A 27950-nucleotide genomic window follows, 5' to 3' on the forward strand; every position below is an offset into this window, starting at 1 on the left:
GTGATACTGGTCAGAATTGTAAAAATTGGCTTGGTCATGAAGTACCAAATTGGCTGTGTCACTAAGGGGTTAATAACCTTGGTCGCTCTTCTCTGTACCTGCTCTTGTTCAGCTATGTACTTTTGATACCTTATTCTAGTTATACTGCTTATAGATTGGTGACTGTATTGTGGTACATTATTTTATATGGAGACCCATTTAAACCAATGTTTTGTCTATCCTGGCTGTACTGTTACTGGTTCAGAAGGTGTATTATGTTTAATTGAACTAAAATTGAGATATTTGATCTGTGTTGTCTACACATGTGATAGGTTTTTCTATATTTTTTTTTTTTTTTGCCATCCGGAATGTGAATCTTATCATAGCCAGTCACCCCTTTATCTCCACTGACTATATTTGCATGCCTTGCTCTGTATGACTCCAAGATATTTCTCTACTAAAGGGCCTGTCACACTAAGAGATATCGCTAGCAATATCGCTATAACTAGTGACGTTATAGCGATATTGCTAGCGATATCGCTATGTCTGATACTTACCTACGACCGGCTCCCCCGCTGGTTATCGCTGATCGCGCGAGAACGTCCAGTACTGTTTCTCGTCGTGAGCTTACTGCGGCTCTTCCTGTGGAGAGACGAGCGTGGAGCCGGGCGGGAGGACGCAGGATCGCCTCGTCTGACAGCTAAGTAGCGACCCCCGTCCCCAGCGATGTCGCTAGTGAGATCTGCCTGTGTGGCAGCTCACTAGTGACCACATAGCGATGCACCAGCGATCCTGACCGCGTCATATCGCTGGTACATCGCTAAGTGTGACAGTACCTTTAGAATACAAGCTGTTAGGAATATACAGTATTCATTATACAAAAGTACAACTGATGTATAATGAATTTTGAAAATTCTTGGAGAACAGGAGAAGTGCCAGAAGACTGGAGAAGAGCAAATGTTGTTCCTATCTTCAAAAAGGGGAAGAAGGTGGACCCAGGCAACTATAGGCCGGTGAGTCTGACTTCTATACCAGGAAAGATCTTTGAACAAATTATTAAACAACATGTATGTCAATACCTGGATAAGAATTAAGTGATTAAACAGAGTCAGCATGGGTTTGTAACTAATAAGTCATGTCAGACTAACTTAATTTCCTTCTATGACGGTATCACTGATTGGGTGGATCAAGGAAATGCTGTAGATATAGTATATCTTGACTTCAGCAAAGCATTTGACAAAGTCTCTCATACAATCCTTATTGAAAAAATGATTAAGTATGGAATGGACAAGGCAACTGTTAGGTGGATTCATAACTGGCTTAGTGATCGGACCCAAAGAGTGGTCGTAAATGGCTGCACATCCAGTTGGAAGAATGTCTCAAGTGGGGTACCACAGGGCTCTGTCCTGGGCCCTGTATTGTTCAACATCTTTATCAACGATTTAGATGAAGGAATTGAGGGTAAACTGATTAAATTTGCTAATGACACAAAGCTAGGAGGGATAGCTAATACTAGAGAAGAGAGAGAGAGGATTCAAAAAGATTTAAATAAACTGGAGAAGTGGGCAGCAACTAACAGAATGGTTTTTAACAGGGAGAAATGCAAAGTACTACATCTGGGCAATAAAAATGGAAAAAGCATATATAGAATGGGAGGAATAGGGCTAAGTGACAGCACATGTGAAAAAGACTTGGGTATACTAATAGATCACAGACTGAATATGAGTCAACAGTGTGATGCAGCAGCAAAAAAGGCAAATGCAATTCTAGGATGTATTAACAGAAGCATACATTCTAGATCACGTGAAGTCATTATTTCCCTCTACTCCTCTTTGGTCAGACCTCATCTGGAATATTGTGTCCAGTTTTGGGCACCACATTTTAAAAAAGACATCAACAAACTGGAGCAAGTTCAGAAAAGAGCGACCAGAATGGTGACCGGTCTGCAAACCCTGTCTTATGAGGAAAGGTTGCAGGATTTGGGAATGTTTAGTTTGCAAAAGAGAAGACTGAGAGGAGACTTAATAGCTGTCTACAAATATCTAAAGGGCTGTCACATTGTAGAAGGATCAACTTTATTCTCATTTGCACAAGGAAAGACTAGAAGCAATGGGATGAAACTGAATGGGAGGAGACACAGATTAGATATTAGAAAAAACTTTTTGACAGTTAGAGTGATCAATGAGTGGAACAGGCTGCCACGAGAAGTGGTGAGTTCTCCTTCAATGGAAGTCTTCAAACAGAGGCTGGACAGACATCTGACTGGGATGATTTAGCGAATCCTGCTTTGAGCAGGGGGTTGGACCAGATGGCCCAGGAGGTCCCTTCCAACTCTACGATTCTATGATTCTATGATTCTATGTCTGCCGTGAAGTCATTATAATTCACTTAGCCTGGTATTCTTTTAGAAATTGCTGTGATTACATACTGTGAAATAAAATTTTAAAAATTACTCTAAAATACTGTTGCTGCAGGGAACCTGTAAAATGATGCCGGATGAACTTGTAACGAAGAGCCTTGTCACTTGATTCATGCTGCCCAAACTGCAGGCAGCATGAATCAGACCCTGGCTGCACAATGTGCACCGTTATGCTCAAAAGTTTACATACCCTGGCAGAATTTATGCTTTCTTATTCTTTTTTCTGGGAATATGAATGATAACACCAAAACTTTTACTCCACTCATGGTTAGTGGTTGGGTGAAACCATTTATTGTCAAACTATTGTGTTTTCTCTTTTTAAATCATAAAGACAGCCAAAACATCCAAATGACCCTGATCAGACATTCACATACCCCATTTCATAATTCCGTGTATTGCCCCCTCTAACATTAATGACAGCTTGAAGTCTTTTGTGGTAGTTGTGGATGAAGTTCTTTTTTTTTTTTTTTTTTTTGTCAGATGGTAAAGCTGCCCACTCCGTGGGCACTTTGTGGCATTTGCACAGTAATGGCTTTCTTCTGGCGACTCGACCATGCAGCCCATTTTTTTTTCAAGTGCCCCCTTATTGTGCATCTTGATACAGCCACACCGCTAGTTATCAGAGAGTCCAGGATTTCAGCTGATGTTTGTGGGGTTTTCTTTACATCCCAATTTTCCTGGCGGTTGTGAACAAAATTTTTGTTAGTCTACCTGACCGTGGTTTTGTTTTTACAGAGCCCCTGATTTTCTATTTGCTAATCACAGTTTGAACACTGCTGACTCACAGTGAAATTCCAGGTTGTGACAAGGGGATGAATACTTTTGCAAGTTTGTGTGATTTTATTTTTTTCTTTAACAGCTTCCCATCAAATATCATCTCTGGCTTCTGTTTTGCTGTCATCTACCTATTGCTATGTCATTGGTCAAGTGTGAACAGGCTGAAGAATCCCATACTAAATCCCATGATGAATGGATTAGCATCTCATCCTGTTCATACTGGAATATTTCTTACCCAGCCGTGCGATGGTTGGACACGAAATGAAGAGCAGCAGTAGCATTATATAGAAGTACTTCCCCTATAATTATCATGGAATAAGTCGCCGATGAATCTTGTCTTCCATTATCTATACGTACGAGTGTGATAAAACACCGCCTCAGGCTTTCACGTCCTCTGTAGCCATGGAACACAATGGATGAGCTGCGTGACGTATGGCGAGGGGTATAAATAGATCAGAGATGTTCTGCCATCATGCTTCACATTTGTTTGTGTCTTCCTTTCATTCTTTTGCTTTCATTGAGCTGATTTTTTGTTTTCTCAGCGAATCCCCCAGGGCTCCGTTATTGGCCCATACACCTTGCCCAAATTGAATTAGGGAGGACTGCACAGTCAATGTGCATTTCCCAAAATGCTGCCATTGTAGTGCGTGAATAATTTGGCTTTTGACCATGGATAATATTGGCAACAGTTGGTTTGTTCTGAAAACCATGAGTAGCGGAGTTAATGTGCGTAACTATGCGGAAAATCTGCCGTTATCTGCAGACAGTTTTCTGACATTATCCACTTGAGTGGACTCTCGTGCAATTCAAACACTTCTTATAAATCTGGGATTGTCCTGTCATGTCCTGTGAGTGTTTGTTATTCTGATATATATATATATATATATATATATATATATATATATATATATATATATATATATATATATATAATTCTTATGGTTTCAAAACAATATATACATTTCTATCTTATATTTTTTTTTTTTTTTTATAAATAACTCCAGTGAATGTGGAAACACACAGAGGAAAGCTTTGGAAGGCTGACAGTTTGGGATAATGACAAGATCTCGGCTAAACATTAGCTCACCCGTAGCACTTTTGTGCTCCTTCATCTGTCATTATTTTTTTTTGCTTTATACTACATTTTTCAACCACCTCCTGTTGGCAGCTTGAAGGTTAATCCCCAAAGTCAGGCAGACAGGAGCGCGGCGCGTGTTCCTGGGCTCGGAGCGATTCCTTCTCTTCTCAGAAATAAACGATTCCTGCCGTGTTCAGTGATTTCTGTGCAGCACTCCACACGGCTGAGCGAGGGCATCAATACTGTAGTCCTTGCATGCCGCACATACTGATGACACTCTGTTTAACTTGATTGACTGAGCCGGATAGGGAAGCCGATGCACCTGCGAGAGATGTACAGACATTTTCAGCCTGCTAAACACTTAACGCTGTTTTCCTTTGACTTGAAGATGACGGTGCCTGAAGTGGTGAATTGGAGGTAGTACAATCGGCTCCAGATGTCTTTGTTGTTACGAGCGGTGACATAAATGCAGTTCGGTGCAGGGTATTTGTCTTTGAACTCCCAAGTTTTAATTCCGTATGATCGGGGGTCTCATCGTTTCTAAGGGTTGGCACCTGGAAGGCAGACAGGCTGTGACTACATCTTCTCCATGCTCGCTCCAGTGTTGAGCCGGCTGATGTTCCCGGTAAACCTGACACTCTGTTCTTTTTCCTTTGTTTAGGCTTTGAGGCAGCAGCAGAAGAGGAGAAATGGGGTCTCTATGATGGTAAACAAGACCGTCCCTCGTGTCGTCCTGACGCCTCTTAAGGTGTCTGATGAGCAGTCGGATTCACCTTCAGGTAAAGATGAAGCCAGCTGCACGTTTTATGAGAAAATCCACTCGCTAAGCCTTTGTGTGAGGAGGGCAGTGTGCGATGACAGCAGAGCTGCATGAAGAAGGCTTCTTTGCTCTCGCTCCAGTTTGCCGGTATGCCGTGTGTTTGGAGACAGATATTTGTACCGATGCATGCACACCCCTTTATATACAGAAGCGGGTGTTAGGATTCACAACGCATAGCAAAACAGTCTGCCTGCTGCAAGGAAGATATGGGAAAGCGATCATTGCAGCCTGGTTAAAGAAATTATGGACGGGACCACATGCTGGCGCCAAATGCCTGCAAATGGAGCGCCGTCACACTCTGTTATCTTGTGGTTTTTGCCTTTTAGAACAATCATAAAAAGTATCACTGTAGATTCATTATCTGTGGATTACTAACATTGCTTGTTTTCGATCACTGACAATTGTGTAAAGACGGACGGATAGAAATCAAAACATGCCTGTCCGGTATCTCCATGTGTATATCTTTAATATTTCAGTGTGAAGCTTCAGCATTTTTAAATGTATGTATTTTATTTTTTTTTCGCTTTTATTATGTTTCCTACTTGTGTTTCATTTTGCTGTTTACATGTTTGTTTTCTACGTCATTTTACCTCTGTTTCCCTTGAGTATTAGATGGTGTTTTAGATTACTGATATCCTAGTAAGTAAAGTGAAGTGCCATATTGTGGAGAGCGGATAATTGGAGATTTCCCTGTGTCCGGTTGTTATTGTTTTAATTTAGTGACTGTTTACTGTGGATAGTTCTCTTGCATTACAGTTTTATCCTTATTATTACCCCTTCTAATATTTTTGGATAAATATGTTTTAGGAGTAAAAAATATTATTTTTTTTTATATCTAAGAAGAGATTCAAAGGAAATAAGAAAATTGTGTATTTATCTGCTATATATCCATGGGTGTATGTGTATCACAAACTTGATGTTCCAGAACCTTTACACTCTCTACATATCGGAAATCTGGTATAAGATCCTTTTAAAGGTGTTATCCAACAACCAACATTTATCGCCTGTCCACAAAATACGTAATCAAAGTGTGGTCGGTGGGGATTCATCAGCTGGGAATCCCATTTATACAGGGAGCAGGGGTCCCCATGCGAATAGAGTGGTAAGTGTGTGTGACCACATCTCCATTCACTCCCACCGGAATGCGGTATTGCACGTGTGTGACCGCCTCTGCCATAGGTGGAGCACTAATGCTCAATCCTCATGGGGGGGCACAATTCCCTGTTCACATGATAAACAGGTGTCCCATGGTGGGGGGCCTCCCACCAATCGTACATTTATGCTTTTTGCATGTCAAGTGATACGATTTTGTGGGGTTTTTGCAGGTTCTGTGAGCATTGCATGGTCTGACTTTATAGAGTGCTTCCGAGACGTCCACTCCTGGGATGAGTGTCACCTGTCTTGAATGTTTTCCACTTGTGAGTAATAACTCTTTTGTAAAATGATGGACTCCAAATTGTTTGTAAATGAACCCTGTAGCCTGTCCCATATTGCTGGGCAGTGACAATTGCTTCTCTGAGATCGTTGCTGATGTTTTTCCTCCTTTGCATTGTGTTAACACATGCCTGAATATTCCCAACCAGCAAGCTGCCTTATAGAGGTAGTCTCCATTGTGGGTGAACATATAATCAAGGACATTTCATTATCAGCACCTGGCCGCTACTTATCCTCCTAATTCCTATGAAAGCAGTACGGGTGTACTAAGTTTTTTCACTCGCTGCTCCTGCATTTTCATTTAGTCTTTGTTAAATAATGTCCTGGATTGTTCATATGGTGTTGTATTTAACTAATTTTAAGACCTTCTAAGGAAAGAGCCTTTTTTATATGTCCTAATCCACAAGTTCATAGAATTCAAAGATGCTGTACTTTTGTTTTTTTTTTTTTCCTCATGACTGCATATCACCTGTTGGTGGGATAACTCCTTTAGGCCTCTTTCACACTTCCGTTTTTGACAATCAGTCAAGATCCGGCAATTTTGAAAAAAAACGGATCCGCCATTTTTCTTTGCGGATCCGTTTTTTTCCCCATTGACTTTCATTATTGACGGACCCTGACTGATTGCCGTCCGTTGCATCCGGTTTTTTTGTGGATCCGCCACAAAGTTACAAACGGAGCTTGTAACGTTTTTTTCTCCGGGCGTATCCTCCAGACACTGAATTAACCCCAAAATCTGTCTGGGTGCCGGACACAAAAAAAATTCTCTCTCTTTCTTTCTCTCTCTCTCTCTCTCTCTCTCTCTCTCTCTCTCTCTCTCTCTCTCTCTCTCTCTCTCTCTCTCTCTCTCTCTCTCTCTCCTTTACATTTCCTCATTTTCAGGATCCGTCTAAAAAGGGACCCTGTGCCATCCGTTCACATCAGTTGAGAACGGATCCGCTTGTCCGCCTTTTTGGCGGATTATAACTGATGCAAAAAACTGAAGTGTGAAAGAGGCCTTATAGGGAATCTGTCAGGTCACTTTTGCCCACCCTAGTAATAGCAGCTTGATATAGGGCTTGGGGTACCCTTTTAGGGCACGTAACTTTTATTGCTGTACGTTACCCTGTTGTGCTGCTGTAAGCCCCGGAAAATGTATAGTCATGTGCTAGCAAGTCAAGCGTATGTTAATTCCAAATGAATATTCACCCCTTTGACTGTCCATAATCCCACCCACTCCTCTGCAGCAGCATCACTGATTGGGTGCAGTCAAACTGTCGTGTTACTATCCCGAGGATCGCATCGCAATCTTCCTGCTAGCTGTCTGCTCTCCTGCCCTGAGCATGACTGCGTGTTTCTTGTTTTTGGGTGTATTTTTGGGGGGATGGTGGGGGTTCAATCCAGAGACCTATGTGTCACGGCAAAAAGGTGCTGGGCCCCCACAGACCTCTTTAAATTATAAAGGGTCTGTAAAGTTTTTGTTACGGTAGCTATCATTTTACATGAAAAGAGGGAGTATATGTAATGGAATCTGCACATAGGTGGTGTGAACAGAGCCTTAGATGGTATGCTGCTGTACTTGTAATTTTCGTTATATAGTAAAAATCTTGTCATATTCCGCAGCGCTTTACACTTTAGCAGGTACATTACCAGAGTACACAAACGATGTCACACATTACAGACAATGCAGACAAGATGCCAGCTAATGAAGTGACCAGAGCTAGAAGTAAATTACAATGCATCAGAGATCTGACACGCTGCTTACTGTCCCTCAAAGTAGCTGATAAGGGTAGGGGGGTTATTCATCAGACAGCTCCATCTGATTACTGTGACTGGAGATGACTGTTGCTCCTCATAAAGTGCTATGAGAGGGGAGGAGAGAGCAGCCAGAGGTGGACACAGACATTCTGCTGCAAGTTCTCCTGAAACCACAGTTACATCTTCACTTTTTTTTTTTTTACCATAGATGTAAAGCGTGACTGTCATTTCGGGAAAAATTGTAGCAGAATGTCTTTCTGCCTCCCAGTCTTCCGTTATCTCCATAGAACTTTGAGGAGCAGCTGCCATCTCCCATCTCCGTAATGGGAAACTCTGCTTGCACTAAATACAGATTTTTACTTCTCAATTGAGATTGAAAGATCAATCCAGGGGGAGAAAGAAGCAGATCTCTCAGATAAGATATTTTACAAAGTTGCTTGTTTTCATGTGGACTATTGATATATTAAAATAAAACTTAAAGCCATGGTAAATTTTTAAGGACATAACCAATTATTATTTTTGTGAGTTAATTTTTTTTTCCTCCTTATCTTGAAGTCTTAACCTTTTTTTTTTTTTTTTTTTTTTTTTTTTTTTTTCCAGTGACATAGTCAGACCAGGACTGGTGTTTTGAGGGTCAAGTTTCACTTCACCATATAATGTACTGAAAAGAAAGTGTTCTGCCATTATTTTCTGGGGTTTAATTTTTAGTGATAATTGTATGGAAAAAATGACCTAGTAACAGGATTCACCACATCGTCGTTGTCGTTGATGATGATTTATATATCACATTTAAAGTGCACCTGTCAGCAGTTTTGGCCGATATAAGATGCCGCCACTGCCTTTCAGGGCTTATCTACAGCATTCTATAATGTTATAGATAAGCCCCCGGACCGACCTGTAAGAGAAGAAAAATAAATTTTATTATACTTACCCGGGCGGGCATTCTGGTCCGGTCCGATGAGTGTTGCGAGTCCGGGTCCGGTGCCTCCCATCTTCTTGCGATGCCGCCCTCCTGCTTGCTTCCTTGCTCTCTGGCATCGTGCTTCTGTGCAGGCATCGGGAAAGGTCAGAGAGGACCAGCGCCTGCGCACTGCAGTACTTTACTCTGTCCTCAACAGGGCAGAGAAGTTCGCCTGCAGAAGCGCGATACCGGAGAGAGACGCAGCAAGCAGGAGGGCGGCATCGCAGGAAGATGGGAGGCCCCGGACCTGCGACACCCATCGGACCGCCCCCTCGGGTGAGTATAATAAAACTTATTTGTCTTATCTTTCAGGTTGGACCGGGGGCTTATCTACAGCATTGTAGAATACTGTACATAAGCCCTGAAAGGCAGTGGTCGCATCTTATAGCGACCAAAACTGCTGACAGGTTTGCGTTAAAGGAATTTATAGTTTTGGGGTTTTTATTTTATTTTCTTTTGTGGCCTAAAAAATTCTGGATCATTTTCCGAGACCCATAGCTTTTTGTAGGTTTAAACTCTAGTTTTTTTTCTACAGCTGCATGCCAGTAAATGGCACATTAAGTGCTCCAGTAAGGGTTGAATACTTGTATATTTTCATAGATCGAAATTTTATGGACACAGCGGTATTGATTGCTTATTTTCTTATTTCTTTTATATTTAATCTTTTGAAAATCTTCACTTTAATCTTGTTTTTATTATTGTATAACTCCATTGTATCTAACTTCACAATGTATTTTGTCCCACTTGTGCTTCAGGCGTTAGTGCCTGTCATCAGAGATTGACAGCGGTATTTAAATGGATAAACCCTGGCAATCGGAGCTAGCTCTGGTCACTGCTGTTGGGGGCAGTTGCTGGCTGTGTAACTCCTCTATGGAGTCAGCTCAGCTCTTGAACCTGCTGCACACACCACAACCCACTCTATGACAGATGTATACATCATAAAGCTTGAAAGGGATAAAAAGGCTCCGAGAGCTGATTCCACAATACAAACTGTATACCATAAAGGTATCCTGTCGCCCATTCATGCTGCCCAAACCACAGAAGCATGAATCTGAGTCAGGCTGTTCGATTGCAACCATGTTTATTTTACTACAAAATGCTCAGGTGTTTCTGACAAAATATACCTTAAAGATCTATCCCGGGTCCATAGCCATAGATGAGACTAGTCCTGCATCTCCTCCAGCCAGCTCCTCCCATTGCGGCTGTAGTGCTTGGCAAGTCTTTCCCATAGCGAGAAATCTGCCAGTCCCCTAAAGTGGCGCTGTTAATAAACTGGAATAGTATTGTCTCCAGCTATTGTGCCCAGCCGGATCTTTAAAGTATGCCTTCTCTGAAACGCTCTGGCTTGTTAGAAAAAGTATATACCTGACTGCATTTGTGCAACCAGGCCCTGATTTTGTTTGGGCAGCATGAATTCGGTGACAGGTTCTCTTTAATAAATGGATTTCTCTGAGCGGATGAGGCTGATGTACTTACGATGAAAGGTAATGTAAGAAATGTTATATAAACTTTCTTTGCCTGATAATAAAATGAGCATTTTAATATTTCTGGAGAATCTGGTGTAATAAATAAAATACTTATTTTGATGTGAAATCTGAAAACTTTTAGCAAGTTTTTTTTTTTTGGCTGAATTTTTAAATGGATTTTTTTTTTTTTTTAAATAAGTACATCAGGCTCATCAGGTCTAGATCTACTTAATGACAAAACTCCCTGATTGAGCAGGGTTCATGCATATGAGGGCTTCCCAACAGAAGATCGTGGCAGAATGTGCCATCAGCGTATTGAATTTTAATGTGACGAATGCTTTGTTGCATCAGAAGATAGGTGGCTTCTATGTATTACGTCTACCTGGAGAGAGATCAGATAGCTATCGGTAGGAGTTGTCTGATGACGAGCTGTGACCTATGGGGTTTTTTGGATGTCGTGGATGGAGGTCCTCTGCTTTGCATCCTTCCTTGAGCCAGAACACAGAGCTTCTCGGTAAGATTGGGTCCTACGCCAACATACTTGAGCTGTCGATGTATGGCGCAACTGACGCGTTCTCTACAACAAGCTTTGGTCAATAAGTAATAAAGCAGAAAACCAGAAGTGATACTTGGAGACCCCGTGACTGAGCTAGTAGAGACCTTGTCACTACTTAGTAACCATTCTGGAAGCCAGTGCCACGTCTCGTGGGCTACTCTTCAGAGCTCCGCATTAGCGGGATGGTATTTCTCTTATCTGTTGAAGCGCTCAGCAGGTTATTGATTGCGTTCCCATCTCATTCTGCATCCTTTTGTTTCTCTCGTCTCTAGTGTGCTGAAAGTAAAAGGATTTCAGCTAAATAAGGATGTTCCTGACCACATTAAAGCAGACCAGGATGATGCTTTGTGTGGTGAAAGGAGAAAGCTGTAAAATAGTAAAATATGCCCCTTTATTTTTGTTTCTCTTCTGTTTTCAGGGTCTGAGTCAAAAAACGGTGAAGCAGACAGTTCTGATAAGGAAACCAAGCAAGGGCAAAAATCACCCCCTGGCAAACAAATAAGCCAGCACTTAAAGAGGCTTAAAAAGTCAGGTTTAGGTAAGTAAGAGATATTTATGCATTTTTATATTTATGTTTTTGAGACTTATGTCAGGTTTAGGTAAGTAATAGATATTTATGCATTTTTATATTTGTGTTTTTGAGAGTTATGTAGAAGCTGTGGTGTCTGTTTTTTACAATCAAAATGGGAAACCGTATTGAGTGTGTGTATACAATGTATGTCTGTGTATATATAAGCAGCAAAAAACAGCTTTGCATTGTATTTGCAGTGCCCGTTTTGGGTAAGCTTCCATAGGCTACACCTAATGTATCCAGGGTCCTATCGATTTAGTGGATTCAAAAAGATTTGTCCTTTTAGCGTTTTTCGGTTTGACTACATAGGTATAGTTCTTTTCAGCTGTATAGAATAGCATAGTCCACTACACAATTATTACATACAGAGGCATGAAGTGTAAAATCTTATACTACTTTTATTTTTATTTTTTTACACGTCCGTCTATGGGCCACAGTTGGCACTGTATACCTATCCTGTGGGCAGGGTCGTCTTTCCCACTGTACTTGTGTGTGCCTTGTATTGCTCATGTTTATTAAACTTGTCTATGTATGCCCCTTTTTCACATGTAAAGCGCCATGGAATAAATGGCGCTATAAAAATGAATAATAATACACGTCACCTATACAGCGACATCCCTTGAAAGTTCATCACTATTGGTTATATTTCAGTTTCAATTTTGGGCTTGAAAGGTGAAAGCGAGGCAATGTTAGTTTTCTTAAATTGTGCACTTTTTTTATGCTTGGCGGTTATCGTTTATCTGCTAATTATTCATTCTCGTTTTGTTTGTACTGATTTTTGCTTGTGCTTTGACTTTTCTTTGCAAAGTTTATTATTAGTTTATATTACTTTAGCTATTTTTTGCTGGTTTTCACCATTGCATTCAATAAAAGGCATTAAGATTGCACAGTTAAGGATTGTTGCACAAGGGGTGAAGCCCTGCCCATGAGGGCCTACAATCTCAGGATGCAACATAAGGCAAGGAAAAGAAGCTGTTTAGTGGAGGGCGGTTGTAAAAATTTGAGAAAATGCCAGTGATGTTGAATGGTGGAATATTGATCAATTGTTGGAAAGATGATTTATTTGATTTTGTCAAAATTTTGTATTATTAAATAGGAGTAGAAAGAGAAGTAGGTGTTAACAACTGAAAAGAGGTATATAATATGAGAAGTGTAGCGATTGAGGGCCATCAAAGTAAAAGTGGTGTTCAAATCCATGAGTTATTATTAACAGTCATAGTAGAAGAGCCCACTTTAAAAAAAAAAAACAGAAATTATGAAATGGAGCCATAAAATATGTTCAAATCTAAAGCTCCTTACACTTGATATTGAATGGTGTGGCCAATATTAATATAGATAGGTTGAGATGACATTCTATTGTGTATGGGGAGCTTTAAATAGCTATGTCCAATTTCAGAAAAATAAAGGGAACACCAAAATACCACAGATGTCCTTGAAATATTCCAGTTGCAAATCTTATTCATTACATAGTGGAATGTGTTGAGAACAATAAGACCTAAAAGTGATCAATGTAAAGCAAAATCTTTTTTTTTTTTCTTTTTTTTTTATTAAATAGATTTTTATTAATCAGAATTCAAAATACAGAATATACAGTAAATCTTCCACAAACAATAGATTTACAATTTGAACATCTCTGTTCCCCCCCTCCCACCCCCCACGTAGACAGCATATATAACTCTCTTCTCCATAAGATTTCTCTTACACCGTAATTTACCATTAGTCATCCTTTTTACCCATATTGTCAATCAAACCATACAAAACAGAAATGTTCCTATGTCCGGGTATTAATGGTCTATCCACAACACCAGCATTGTAAAATATAGCACATTCCCATCAGTTGACTGTACCGTATTGTAACCAGGGATTCCACAACCTCTCATAGGTTTTAGAATTGCCTCTTTTAGCATATATCCTTTCCTCCAGCTGGATGATACAAGACACCTGTTTCACAAACTCTCTCCCAGAAGGTGGTTCTTTCCTGATCCTGTTCCTCACAATCAGCTTCCTTGCTACATATAGTAGTCTGGCTATAGCAAGCTTTGCACTATTAACTATTTCATTTTCCTCCACATATCCCAGTATGCAGACCAGTGGGTTTTTGGGTATAACACTTCCATAAGCCCCTTCTATTCTGTTAATGACATTAAACCAGAACGCAGATAGCCTGGGACAAGTCCACATCATATGAAGGATTCCGGCATCAGACCCCCACATCTTGGACAGTCAGAGTTGTCCCTCAGCCCCATTTTAAACATCTGAAGGGGGGTACGGTACACACGATGGATCACATAAAGATGGGACAACCTAGCTGGTTCACTCATAGTGAGTTTGGGGACATATTCTAGGACGCTGTCCCGTACCTCGTCAGTCATCACCCCAATCTCTCCCTCCCATTTGGATCTTGCATTAAGTGGGAACCCCATTAAATGTGTATGCAATATATCTTTGTAGGTGTTAGAAATTACCCCTTTTGTAAGTCCATCACCACCACATATATAGTCCAACACTATGTCAGATTGTATCTGCAGGTTTCTGGAAAGTTTTTGAGCCGTAATTGCATGCCGTACCTGACAGTAGTGGTACCATTCAGAATCCGGCAACTGAAACTCACTCTGTAATTGCACAAACGGTCTCAGCTCCCCTTTATCCATAATTTGAGACATTAATGTCAGCCCCCTACGTTTCCAGCCTTCCAGTCTCCCAAGTTTCCGAATCTCTGGGAGGTTACTATTATCCCATATAACTGTGAATCTAGTCAACCCGGTCACCCCTCTCACCCTCTTTAGTCTGTTCCACAGGTCTTGTAAGAGTCGCAGAGTGGGACACCCATCTCCCATTACACCCATCTTCCCATCCTCTAGGCCAAGTATCAACGGGTTTCTATTTAGGACATATTCCAGCACTCCTCTGACGCCTGCCTTCTCTTGATTAGACCACCCTCTGAGATGTTGACTTTGGGCAGCTTAAAAATACAGTTCCGGATTTGGTAGTGCCAGTCCCCCCTCATCCTTTGGTCTTTGCAAGGTTTCAAGCCTTATTCTAGGTTGTTTCTTACCCCATACCAAGGCCCTAATCAGTGAATTCACCACTTCGAGCCTTTTCTGCGGTATACAGATTGGGGAGTTGTGTAATATATATGAAAGCTTGGGCATTAAAACCATTTTAAGTAGATTAATCCTGCCCACCACCGACAAGTGTAATTTGTTCCAAGTATCCACCTTAGTTCTTAAAATTGCCATTAGGGGTACTAGATTACGATTAAGGTACTCAGTCACCGGTAGGGAAACCTGTATCCCCAAATATTTAAACATTTCCACACATTGTAGTTTATTGGCCCCTATGTCTTCCTGAGTCCATACCACCTCCTTGTCCACTTTAAATAGGCTTGATTTAGACCAATTTATGGTCAGTCCTGAGATCTCACCGAACCCCTCAACGCCTCCCGCATAGACGCATGCAAAATCCCTTCTTTCATAGCCTCCTCAAACACTATTAATAGCATGGGTAGCAGAATTTCTTCTAGGTGTTTCTATATTTCCGCAGGAAGACCGTCTGCTCCCGGGGCCCTCTCATTAGTCATGCCATGAAGAGCCATCTCCAACTCCTCTACTGTGATAGGAGACTCCAACTTATCCCTATCTTCCATAGATAGTGTCGGAAGCAGTCCCGCTCCTAGAAATACCTCCGCCCCCCCCCCTTCCCCTCCCATTCTACTCGATGAATAGAGGTTCTGGTAAAAACCTGCGAAGACCTCCAGAATTTTGGGCGTCTCAGTAACCCTTGTCCCCTTTGCAGTATCCATACTATGTATAAATGAGCTGCCTCTCTGGGCTGCAGCTATAATCGACAATAGATGACCAACTTTTTCCCCTTCTTCATAGAATCTAATCTTCTGAAAAGCCTGCTTCTTAGTTGCTTTATCTAGTAGTAACCTGTTGACCCTTTCATATGCCTGCCTAAGTGTCAGTTGAGTGTCGGGTGTAGCGTGCTGTGCCATTTCTATTTCCGCCCTAGTTAGGGCTTCCAGACTATCCACCTCATCTCGCTTTGTTTGTGTCTTTCTCCTACATATATCCCTGTATAGAATTCCCCGGAGATATGCCTTCATGGCGTCCCATACCACCAGAGGGTGAGCACTATCATCATTATGGACAAAGAATTCCCCAATCTCCCGCATGATGCCCTGCATATTTATATGTTGAATCCAGGCCGGATGTAACTTCCACTCTCCCCTTATCCCCCCTCTCAAACGCTCCCGTTTAATGGACACAAGGATGGGACTGTGGTCCGAGATCACTCTCGGTAAGTATTGCACATCCCCCACCACTGCATTCATCATCTCATTAGCTAATGCCATGTCGATGCGAGATAGGGTGTTATAAGAAGCTGAATAGCAGGAGAAGCACTGTTTCCCGTCATTGCTTACCTTCCAAATGTCCATCAAACCCATTTCCCGAACTAAATTGCCAAATGGGGTTATAGTGTCACTCAATACTCCCAACGGCCTCCTATTCCTGTCCCAATAAGAGTCTATTACATTTTTATAGTCACCCACTATCAAAAGAGGCAATACTCCCCCTCTTCCTGAGAATTCCCAAGTCTCCCTCAGCTTAGTACTCGAGTAGGGGGATGGAATATAAATAGCGGCAATGCACATAAGGTGGCCAAATAATTTACATTTGATGACTACACACTGCCCATCCGGGTCCATATGCACCTCTATTTCCTCATATTGTATTGAAGTATGAATTAGCACAGATACCCCCCTTGCGTAGCTAGAAAAAGTAGAGTGATAGGCCCTCTGTATCCATCGCCTATTCAAGAGTCTCGTTGTGTCCGGTAAAAGATGAGTCTCCAGGAGGCATATCACCGATGGGCCCTGTTCTTGTATACATTTGAATATAGCTGCCCTCTTTGCTTTGTCAGATAAACCCCTAACATTCCAACTTGGTACCTTAATTTTCCCCCGTAAATCAAAATTAATATTACATGGATGTCTGGGTTTGGACTGATACTCAAAATCAAAGTGGAAAATCAAATTGCAGGCTGATCCAACTTGAGTGGAAATGCCTCAAGACAAGGAAATGATGCTCTGTAGTGTCTGTCACCACAGTGTCCAGAACATGGAGCAGATACCAGGAGACAGGCCAGTACACCGGGAGATGTGGAGAGGACCATGGGAGGGCAACAACCCAGCAGCAGGACCGCTATCTCCTCCTTTGTGCAAGCAGGAGCAGTTCCGAAGCTCTTCAAAATTACCTCCAGCAGGCCACTAATATCCATGTGTCTGCTCAAACTGTGAAACTGACTGCATGAGAGTGGTATGAGGGCTCGATGTCCATAAGGGTTTGTTGCGCTTACAGCCTAACACCGTGCAGGGCGATTGGCATTTGCCAGAGAACACCAAGATTGGCAGATTTGACTTTGGTGCCCTTTGCTCTCCCCAGATAAGAACAGGTTCAACCTGAGCACATGTGACAAACAAGACTGGAGATGTTGTGGAGAACGTTCTGCTGCCTGCAACATTCTCCAGCATGACCAGTTTGGGAGTGGGTCAGTAATGGTGTGTGGAGGCATTTATTTGGAGGGCTACACAGCTAGCCAGAGGTAGCGTGACTGCTGTTGGGTACCGGGATGAGATCCTCAGACCCATTGTGAGCACTGGGCCCTAGATTCCTTCTGATGTATGACAATGCTAGGAATTCCTGCATGATGAAGGCATTGAAGCTATGGACTGGCCGGCCCGTTTCCCAGACCTGAATCCAATCAAGCACATCTTGGAAATCATGTCTCATTCTATCCACCAACCCCACATTGCACCACAGACTGTCCAGGAGTTGACTAATGCTTTAATCCAGGTGCCGGAGTAGATCACTCAGGATAAAATCCATCGCCTCATCAGGAGCATGCCCACGCGTTGTAGAGAGGTCACACAGGCACGTGGAGGCCTGTATGAGCATTTCTCTTGTCTTGAGGCTTTTCCACGGAAGTTGGCTCAGCCTGCATTTTGATTTTCCACTTTGATTTTGCGTATCATTCCAAATCCAGAACTCCATGGAATCATTTTTTTGTTTGTTCGTTTTTTTAGATGTTATCCAACCCTTTTCAGTTTGCCAACCCCTTTAAAAACATCCTGTGATCAAAAAGTCAGATTTTCTAAATAGACCTAAAATGGTTACATATAAAATAAATCAATTAGTATATAACTATAAAAAGTAAAATGCTTAAGAACCGGTTATTCTTAGAGGCAGATCTATGTTCTTTTCATGTAATGATATTTTAGTGCCAATTTTAGAAAATGATAAACTACACTTTTATGTACCTTGGCATAGAAACAAAAGACCAAAAAATGCACACGCTTTACTGGAAGTTTAATGAACATCTAAAATATCTGTACTTCAAAGAAACATAATAAATCAGACTGTAAAATGTCATCTAATGTTGTTTGCTTGCTATACTAAAAAGGATTTGCTTTTGATGGTTACAGTTAGCAGAGAATGTATGAAAATTATCTATTTTTAAATGAATGTTATGGGGCTATAGAATACTTTGGTACTCCACTATCTAATGTGAATTCTTTGATCCAAATTTGTTTGTGCATACCCGAATTATTCACGGGATACCACCGTTCAGTATTTCCTACTGTCATTTGCTGAAACTATTTTGAACCCTTGACAAATAAAGTAGAAATAATGGACTTTTCTTCTAGTTCTTTGTCACCTTTTTCAGCCTTTAAAGCCTAAAAGGGCGTTCAGATTTAGTACACCCATTTTTCACTGGTCATGGTCTTTTCATGATACAGGTTTATTCTTCTTTCTCCTTTTATGAATCCCTTTTTCTTCTCCCACCTGCCTCCTAAACGGTTCATCCACTCAGAGCCTATTAAGGTATAGGGAGAGGAAGAGTGAGGAGCATTTGGCACATTGGGTCAGACACCAAAATTTCCCACAGCTCTGTATATGTCGTCCAGATCTACACGTCAGTTTATGTGGCTATACATATTAGTCTAAAGTTTGATCAGAATGGATCATTTCAATTTAAATTATCGTTGGTCATCATCTGGGAAATAAACAGCAGTGAAAATTTTTGGCTACCAGTCCATAAATGTTCTTTAGGATTGAAAGTTCCCAGAAACATTGTGCATCGTTTGCCAAGTGTCGTTGAATAATAACTGGCACCCTAGAAGAGGTTTTTTTTTTTTTTATATGCATTCTTTCAGTCTGTTTTAGTGTATAAGCAGAGCTCACTTACAACAATTCTGCAGGCTTCAGAGCTGAAATCTCCCAGATCTCCATGCTTTCTATGACGATTTGCATTCCGCGAAGTTCAGTATGTTCACCAATCACTACTCCGTAAAGAAATATGTTTCTGTTAGGGGTGAGTTTTCTGATAAGCTTGTGCTTGTTTCTGTTAACAACCAGCAGTTTAAAGGGACTTTTGTCAGCAAAGAATGACTATTCAAACTAAGTCCCGCCGCTCAGTGTGCCATGGCGGGGCCAAACATTTACATCCGCCTTCCCACCTTCTTGTTGTCCCTCTATCTCCACCCTCTTTTATTTGATTTATTGACAGCTCTGGCTTCATAGAGCCAGTGGACGGAGAAAGAGGGGAAACAAGCAGGGGGGGTGTATATAAGTGATTGGCCCCGGCATGACGCACCGAGCGCCTGTACTTGGTTTGAACAGTCATCCTGTGCTGACAGTCGCTTTAAGGCAATAATACAGTATAGGCTGATCCATACAAAGTGGTGCGTTGTGATGTAGTTACTCAGACGCTTAGATTCTGTCTATACATACAAACACCATTTTACAGTTTGTTTAGCGGTACAGCCTCTTGTATGTGAACAAAGAGCGGATGTTTCTCCTGCTGTTATTATGTGGTGAGATCTGTGGGCTGAAGTGTAAATGAATCTTGGCGTTTAATTTGTGTGTGAAGGAATTTATCATGAAAAGACATTGTAATTCCCAGCCTGGAACGCTGATCTTTCTTACCCACAGGCTGACATTTTTGGATAATAAACGGTGATCCCTTGATGATGTGTTCTGGAGCTACAATCAGTGTTTCTTCTGTAGAATTACTGTTTGTGGTTGCTTAGACTACTTTCACTTGACAGAAAAGATTGGACTTAGAAGCCCTTTATTAATTTGGTGTATCTGGGGATGTTCACACATTTTGCATACATTTTCATTATAATTTATGGCAATTTCTGATAGATACTTTAGTGAATTTCCTATAGTTGAGCTGGTCCTCCTGAACCCCTCCAACTTTTTAGAAATCTGGGGAGAGCAACGTATTCCGAATAAACGTGCACGTTTTTGCATAAATGGGGAATGCACCAAGATTTGCAACCATTTCTGCCAGATGTCTGGTGTGCGGCTGCTGAAACATTTCCCCTGGTTTGGGCACTGCTTCGTGTAGCCACTGTTGGGGGCTCTTTCATTATTATGGTGGAGGATTTCGGACAATAATCAGTCGTAGACATTAGTTTTTGTTTTGTTGTGTTTTGACCAATGGAGTCATTAACCCTCATGGCCTGATGTGATAAAATGGAGTTTTCAGAATATAGTCTGTGCACACAATGGGGAATATCTACCTAAACGTAGTCTGACGGAAGAGTTTCCATTGCCCATAAAAAGCTGCTCATTCTGCTCTGAAGCCAATAGAGTTTCCTTGACTGTGTGTTTGGGATCATTGTCTTGCTGAAATGTCCACCCTTATTTCATCTTCATCAGCCTGGCAGATACCTCAGTACATTTGTCCAGTCATCATTCTTTCAATTATATGAAGATGGCCAGTCTCGTATGATAAAAAAAACAACCACACACCGTGATGCCCCCCCTCCAAACTTTACTGTTGGTGTGGTGTTTTTGGGGTGATATGCAGTGCCTTTTGACCTCCAAACATGGTGCGTATTATGGCATCCAAAGAGTTCAATTTTGGTCTCATCTGACCAGACTATTCCCAGAATTTCACAGCCTTGTGTACATGCTCTTGAGCAAACGTAAAATGCACTTAATCACGCTTTTTATTCAGCAGTGGAGTCTTGCTTGGGGAATGTGCCTACAGGCCGTGTAATTTGAGTGCATTACGGAGTCCTCTGTATATGGAGTCTGCAAACTGTTCAAGGAAAATCTTCGCTCCTGGAGGCAAATAACTCTCCGTTCCGCCTGAGTCTCTCCGTATGACAAATTTGTACTGTACAGCCACATATGGTGTAGTGCCACGTTCAGTAGAAATTGTGGGACAAATTATGGTGCCATTTTTACCCACTTCTTGTGTGAAAATGTAAAATCTGGGGCTAAAACTAAATTTTGTTTTTCTTCACTGCACAATGGTTTAAAATTCTGTGACACACCTGTGGTATCAATATGATCACTGCACCCTTAGATGAATTCATTGAGAGGTGTAGTTTGTAAAATGGGGTCACTTATGAGGGGTTCTGCTGTTCTGGCACCTCATGGGCTCTCCCAGTGGGTCATGGCATCTGCAAACCATAACAGTAAAATCTAGCACTCCTTGTCTTCTGAGCTTTGCACTGTGCCTGAAAAATATTTCCCGATTTACATGTAGGGTATTGGCACACTCAGGAAAAAATGGACCTCAGCTTGTTGTAAAAAAACAATTCCCAATAGCCCTTAGAAAAATTAAAAACTTGGGGCTAAAACAACATTTTAGTGGTAAAAATGTAATATATTATGTTTCACAGTGGTATAAAATTCTGTGAGGCGCATGTGTTGTCAATATGATCACTGAACCCCTAGATGAGTTCATTTGGGAGTGTAGTTTGTAAATTGAGTTCACATATAGGGGGTTTCTGTTCTTCTGGCACCTCAGGGGCTCTGCAATGTGACATAGCACCCTCAAACCATTCCAGCAAAAGCTGAACTCCAATGTGGCGCCTCTTCCCTTCTGAGCTTTGCACTGTGCCTTAAAAGGAGTATTCCTCCACATATGGGGTATCTGCATACTCAAGAGAAATTGCACAACAATTAGTATGCTGCAGTTTCTTCTGTTACCCTTATGAAAATGCAAAATTTGCCGCTAAAATAACATTTTTGTGGGGAAAATGTGATTTTATTATTTTCACCTGGGGGGGTTCAAGGTGTTCAGCACATATTTGCATACATTCCTTGAGGGGTCTAGCTTCCAAAATGGTGTCACTTCTGTGTTTTTGTTTTTTTTTCACTGTTTAGGCACATCAGAGGCTCTCCAAACAGAACATGACTTCGCTAATGATTTCAGTAATTTTTACATTCAAAAAGTCAAATGGCGCTCTTTCCCTTCCGAGCCCTGCTGTGCGCCCAATCAGTAGTTTTCTCCCTCATATGGGGTATCGGCAGGCCCTGGAGAAATTACATAACAAATTTCGGGGTACATTTTTTCCTGTTACCCTTCTCAAAATAAAATAAAAAAATTGTATCTGAAGTACAATTTTTGTGGAAAAAAAAAAAAAGGTAAAAGTTAAATTTTTTTCCCCACATTCTAAAAATTCCTGTGAAGCACCTGAAGGGTTAATAAACTTCTTGAATGTGGTTTTGAGCACCTTGAGGGGTGCAGTTTTTAGAATGTTGTCACATCAAAGTGTCTTCAAATGTGTTGTGGTCCCTAAAAAAAAAAAATAAATTTTTTTTTGGTAAATTTTGTCGGAAAAATCGCTTATCAACTTTTAACCCTAATAACTTCCTAACTAAAAAAAATTTGTTCCAAAATTGTTCTGATGTGAAGTAGACATGTGAGAAATGTTATTTATTTAACAATTTTTTGTGACCTATCTCTATGATTTAAGGGCATGAAAATTCAAAGTTGCGAAATGTTTAACATTTTCCTTGAATTTCCATTTTTTTTTTCACAAATAATTGCAAGCCATATAGAAGAATTGTTACTACTATCTCATGAAGTACAATAGGTAACAAAAAAAAAAAATCTCAGAATCAGCGGGACACTTTGGAGCGTTCCAGAGTTATAACCACATAAAGTGACAGTGGTCACAAATGTAAAAATTGTCCTGGTATTTCTAATAAAAAAAACACAATAATTGAGCTTGGTTTGAGTTGATACACATGCAGCATATAAATGCATGTTGACATTGGCCATAAAACCTGCAAAATACAAAATAAGCAAAAAATCCCGAACAGAGTTGCTGTGTCGTGGTGGGATAGCTTTCATGCTACTTTTGATCAAAAACAGTATTACTAAAAACTGTATTATTTAGATGCACTTTTGCTTTTACTTATTTAGTTACAGCAGGGTTTTAGCTTATTTTGTATTTTGCAGGTTTTATATTTCTAATAAAAGTTTACTATAATTGTACAGCATAGTCCAGAAGCCCATTGGAGGAAATACTGACATTAAATACACTTTCCTGGACCCTTTTATAGCATTCCTTTACTGTAAATATTTGAAGAAGTCAGAGTTTCGGAACTGGAACCTCTGTATGTTTGATCATCTAAAAGGGAAGTATCCATCCAAATAGAACTGATATAAATATGTCAGCCCTTGTTTTTTCCATTCTCCAAACACTTCCAGATGACATAGCTCCCTCAAGCTTGTATTACCTGTAAACCTTCAAAAAGAGAAAAAGAAGCCAGCTCACCTGAAGGCATGTGTAGTGGATAGCCCGGACCACGTGCAGTCTTCACGCAGTAACCAAGGAAAAAGAAAAAGGGTCCAGCTTTGCAAATTCAAGTCCAATTTATTGTTAAAAACAAGTCCAAAACAGAGCAAAAAATAGTGTGTTCACATGAGTAACAAGTATTAGATTACGCGTTTCAAACAATAGCATGATTAGTTTTTTTTTTTTGAGAAAGAACAAGCTATTGTTCGAAACGCGTAATCTACTACTTGTTACTCATGTGAACACACCATTGTTTGCTCTGTCTTGGACTTGTTTTTAACAATAAATTGGACTTGAATTTGCAAAGCTGGACCCTTTTTCTTTTTCCTTGTATTACCTGACCTGTTTTATTCCAAAGAGGCTCCCATGCCCATAACTTTTTACAAATCTACCACACTTTATGTATCAGAGCAAGGATCGGGGCATAACTGGATTTGTCTTTAAGTATATTTGACTCTAGGAGTTCCAAAATATTATCCCCCAGTTATATAAGTACCTCAGCCCCCGCATCTGCAGTCTACTCTAATGCCCATGCCCTGAAATGTTGGAGCTGAGATGCCAGAAAATACCCCCATATATTAGGGAAGCAGTAAACCACCCAGATCCTTAGGTAACTCTAATTTTCCCAGCTTTATTTTTGGGATGTTCTTTTTCCATACCGGGTCCTGGAAGATATTATTTTTTTTAAACCAGTGCTTTGGCATGCAAATGGGAGAATTATGTAGGACATAGAGTACAGAGGGCATGAGGAACATTTTAATGAGGTTTGTTTTGCCAAGGGCAGAGAGGGGTAGTTTCCCCTATGCTCCGACTTTATTTATTGACTTAACTAGCAGAGGGTTCAGGTTTGAAGGTATATAGTTATTAACCTCGCTGGTGACATAAATGCCTAGACATGCAGGACGTCCACCTGGACCCGTAGAAGCGAGTAATCGCGAAACGGCCGTTGTCCGGCGCCTTCCTCCCCTAGCATTCCTCAATGTCCTGCATGTCCACACATTTGATGGAAATTATGTGAAATAAAGACTCACAGTTTTTCAGCTACATTGGTGAGTGCTGCATATTTTTTCTTTTTTTGCTTCACATTGAAATATTCATGTTTTTTCATGCAAGTATCTCCATTTTTTGACTGAATCATATGCCGCAATACTTCAGATAAAGAGCTCCGTCTGGTAATGTGGTGATTTGTGTGCCCTAGTATGCCGTTCATCTGTTTGCTCTTTGCTGGGATCACATAAATGCCTAGGTATTTGAAATCTTGCACCACAAGGATTGCTAAAGATTCATTGGGTTGAAGATATACATTATTAACCAGGTGGAGCAAAGCCGACTTCGACCAATTAATATTTAGGCCAGAAATGCCCCACATTTAGAAATGTTATCCATTCTTACTGGGAGAGAGAGATTCAAGTTATCATCAAATCATCCGCATACTGTTCCTCTTGCCATCATATTGAACCCCTTCATGACCAGTGACCTATATTTGTGTCGCTGGCTGTGTCACTGCCTTTGATGCAGGCTCACATGCTGAGCCCGCATCTTTCCTCGCTCTTGACTCATTTAAATAAAACAAAAAATCATTGTGAAAGTGCACTTTTTTTTCCCATTTTCCAGTACAAAAGCACAACTCATCCCACAAAAAACAAGCCATACGGCTATATAGCTGGAAAAAAATAAAAAGTTTATGGCTTTTGGAAGAAGGGGAGAAAAAATGAAATTTAAAGCCCCGAATACTCGGGTGTTGTCTAAAGGTTCTATTGCAGAAGCGATGGAGGACAGCCTTGAATTGCTCTTATAAAAAAGATTAAAACTCTCCTACAAATCCCTGTTAGCTCTAATTCTAGCTGGTATGGTCTTATACAGTAGCATTACCCATTTGATAAAATTAGGGCTAAATCCCATTCTCCTTAGCACTGCCCACATATATCTCCACTCCACTCTATCAAACACCTTTGTGGCATATAAGGAGAGAGCAGCTTTATTCTTTAGATCAGGCTGTACCGCTTGCAAATTCAAAAAATGACTTTTGTAGGTTGATGGCAGTCGACTTAGATGGCATAGTCCGCTTGATCCAGATGTATTACCAACGTTCTCAGAACTCAACCTATTTACAAGAAATGGGTCTGTATGATTCTGGTAATTCCTTATCTTTCCCTTCCTTGGGTAAGACAGCTATTATAGCCTCATATAATGATCTTGGCCATGTCCCCTCAGCAAATCCATCATTAACCATTAGTGGGGTAAAGGCTCTTCCTCAAATATATTAAAAATATCTACTCGGAGGCCATCAGACCCAGGGGCTTTGGCATTGGGCATTTTCCTTACTGCACGTTTAATCTCCTGCAGGGAAATCGACCATTCTAAAAGATCTGTGACCTTCTCCCAAAGTTAGAAGTTTAATCCTAGTTAGGTAATCTGCTTGTTCTTCTCCCGAGTACTTTGCGCCACACTAAAACAAATTGGTATTAAAACTATAATGAGGATGCGTGCTGAGGGAGCTCAGGGAAGGCATGTCACCGTTTATACCGCTCCGGAGCTCAAGGAAGGCATGTAGGCATGTCTCACCGCTTATGTCACTCGGGAGCTCAGGAAGGCATGTCTCACTGCTTATACCGCTCGGGAGCTCAGGGAAGGCATGTCTCGCCGCTTATACCGCTCCGGAGCTCAGGGAAGGCTTGTCTTACCGCTTATACTGCTCTGGAGCTCAGGGAAGGCATGTTTCACCGCTTATACCGCTTGGGAACTCAGGGAAGGCATGTCTCGCCGCTTATACCGCTCAGCAGCTCAGAGAAGGCATGTCTCACCACTTATACCGCTCAGGGAAGGAATGTCTGACCGCTTATACCGCTCAGGGAAGGCATGTTTCACCGCTTATACCGCTCGGGAGCTCAGGGAAGGCATGTCTCGCCGCTTATACCGCTCCGGAGCTCAGGGAAGGCATGTCTCACCGCTTATACTGCTCAGGAGCTCAGGTAAGGCATGTTTCACCGCTTATACCGCTCCGGAGCTCAGGGAAGGCATGTCTCACCGCTTACACTGCTCAGGAGCTCAGGTAAGGCATGTTTCACCGCTTATACCGCTCAGGAGCTCAGAGAAGGCATGTCTCACCACTTATACCGCTTGGGAGTTCAGGGAAGGCATGTCTCGCCGCTTATACCGCTCAGGAGCTCAGGGAAGGCATGTCTGACCGCTTATACCGCTCAGCCATGCCCTCAATAGCACCTTTAGGCTAAGTGAACACGTACCGGAACTCTCGCGGAAATTACCGCGAGAATTCTGGAATTCCATTCCGCGGGAAAATCGCATTTTAAATTCCCGCGATTTTCCCGCGGAAAAACTAGCATTTTGCAAGCGTAATTAGCTTGCAAAATGCTAGCGTTCTCCAAGCGATCTGTAGCATCGCTTGGAGAACTGATTGACAGGTTGGTCACACTCGTCAAACATAGTGTTTGACGAGTGTGACCAACTTTTTACTTCTGAGGCCGCCTATGCAGCATCAGTAGTAAAAGATAAAATGTAAAAAAAAAATAAAGTGTTATTCTTGCCTTCCGGCGTCCCGCGCAGGCGTTCCCAGTAATCCTTTGCGAAAATACCCGATGACGTCGCGCGAATGACCGCGAGACTTCGCGATCCAGCGAGAACGGACGCCATCGCGGGCACTTTCGCAAAGGATTACCGGGAGCGTGGAGAGAGGCGGGAAGGCTGCGCGGGACGTCGGAAGGTGAGAATAACAATATTTTTTATTTTAAATTCTATTTTTCACAGGGATATGGTACCCAGAGCCCGGAGGACAATCTCCTCTCCTCCGGACCGTGGGTACCATCTGCAAATGTTCTGCTTACTTTCCGCATGGTGTGCACAGCCACATGCGGGAAGTAAGTGGAACAATGCATTCCTATGGGTGCGGGATCGCCACGATTCCGCAAATTAATGAGCATGCTGCGGTTTTTACCGCGAAGCGATTCCGCCGCGGTAAAAACCGCAGCATTAGCACAGCATTGCGGAATCCCATAAGAATGCATGAGATGCTTATTTTTCGCGGCAAAATCGCGCGGTTAAAACCGCCGCGGAAACGCGAAAAAAACGCCACGTGTGAACTCAGCCTTAGAAATACATTACAGTACTTTGAAAATTGATGACGTGTTTAAAACCTCACTCGCTTTAAAAATACATTTATTTATATGTACATGTGTCTAAACCACCTCTTTTTCCCCAAATGTAAGTGGCAAAATGGAAGAAAAAAAAATTATATCTAATTTTTTTAATTTAGAGATGGCAATACCAATTATGTTGATGATTTTTTTTTTTTGTTTGTTTGTTTGCACAAAAATCAAAACACCAGAATTGGTATTTTTTGCCGCACTCACCCCTAAAAAATGCATAAAAGGTGGTTAAAAATGTAGCATGTATCCCCAAATTGGTATGAATGAAAGTTAAATCAGGACACGCACAAAAAAAAAAAAAAGCCATCGGTGGAAAAATTTAAACGTTGCGAGCAGGGCTGTGGAGTCGGTAAGCCACAGTTGCGACTCCGACTC

At 41.4% G+C, this 27950-nt stretch overlaps 1 protein-coding gene across 2 annotated transcripts in view; it reads left to right on the forward strand.

Moving 5' to 3' along the window:
• The window catches only part of ASXL3 (ASXL transcriptional regulator 3), a 147661-nt gene that overhangs the window by 85074 nt on the left and 34637 nt on the right, over positions 1 to 27950 (forward strand). For both annotated transcript variants that reach the window (XM_073583737.1, XM_073583736.1), the window contains 2 exons: positions 4915 to 5032; positions 11646 to 11765. In XM_073583737.1, the coding sequence (XP_073439838.1) occupies positions 4915 to 5032; positions 11646 to 11765 (238 nt within the window). The remainder of the gene's footprint in view (positions 1 to 4914; positions 5033 to 11645; positions 11766 to 27950) is intronic.

Source organism: Dendrobates tinctorius, unplaced genomic scaffold, assembly GCF_039654945.1.
Source record: "Dendrobates tinctorius isolate UK_male_01 unplaced genomic scaffold, ASM3965494v1 ptg000081l, whole genome shotgun sequence".
In the NCBI taxonomy this organism is placed as follows: Eukaryota; Metazoa; Chordata; class Amphibia; order Anura; family Dendrobatidae; genus Dendrobates; species Dendrobates tinctorius.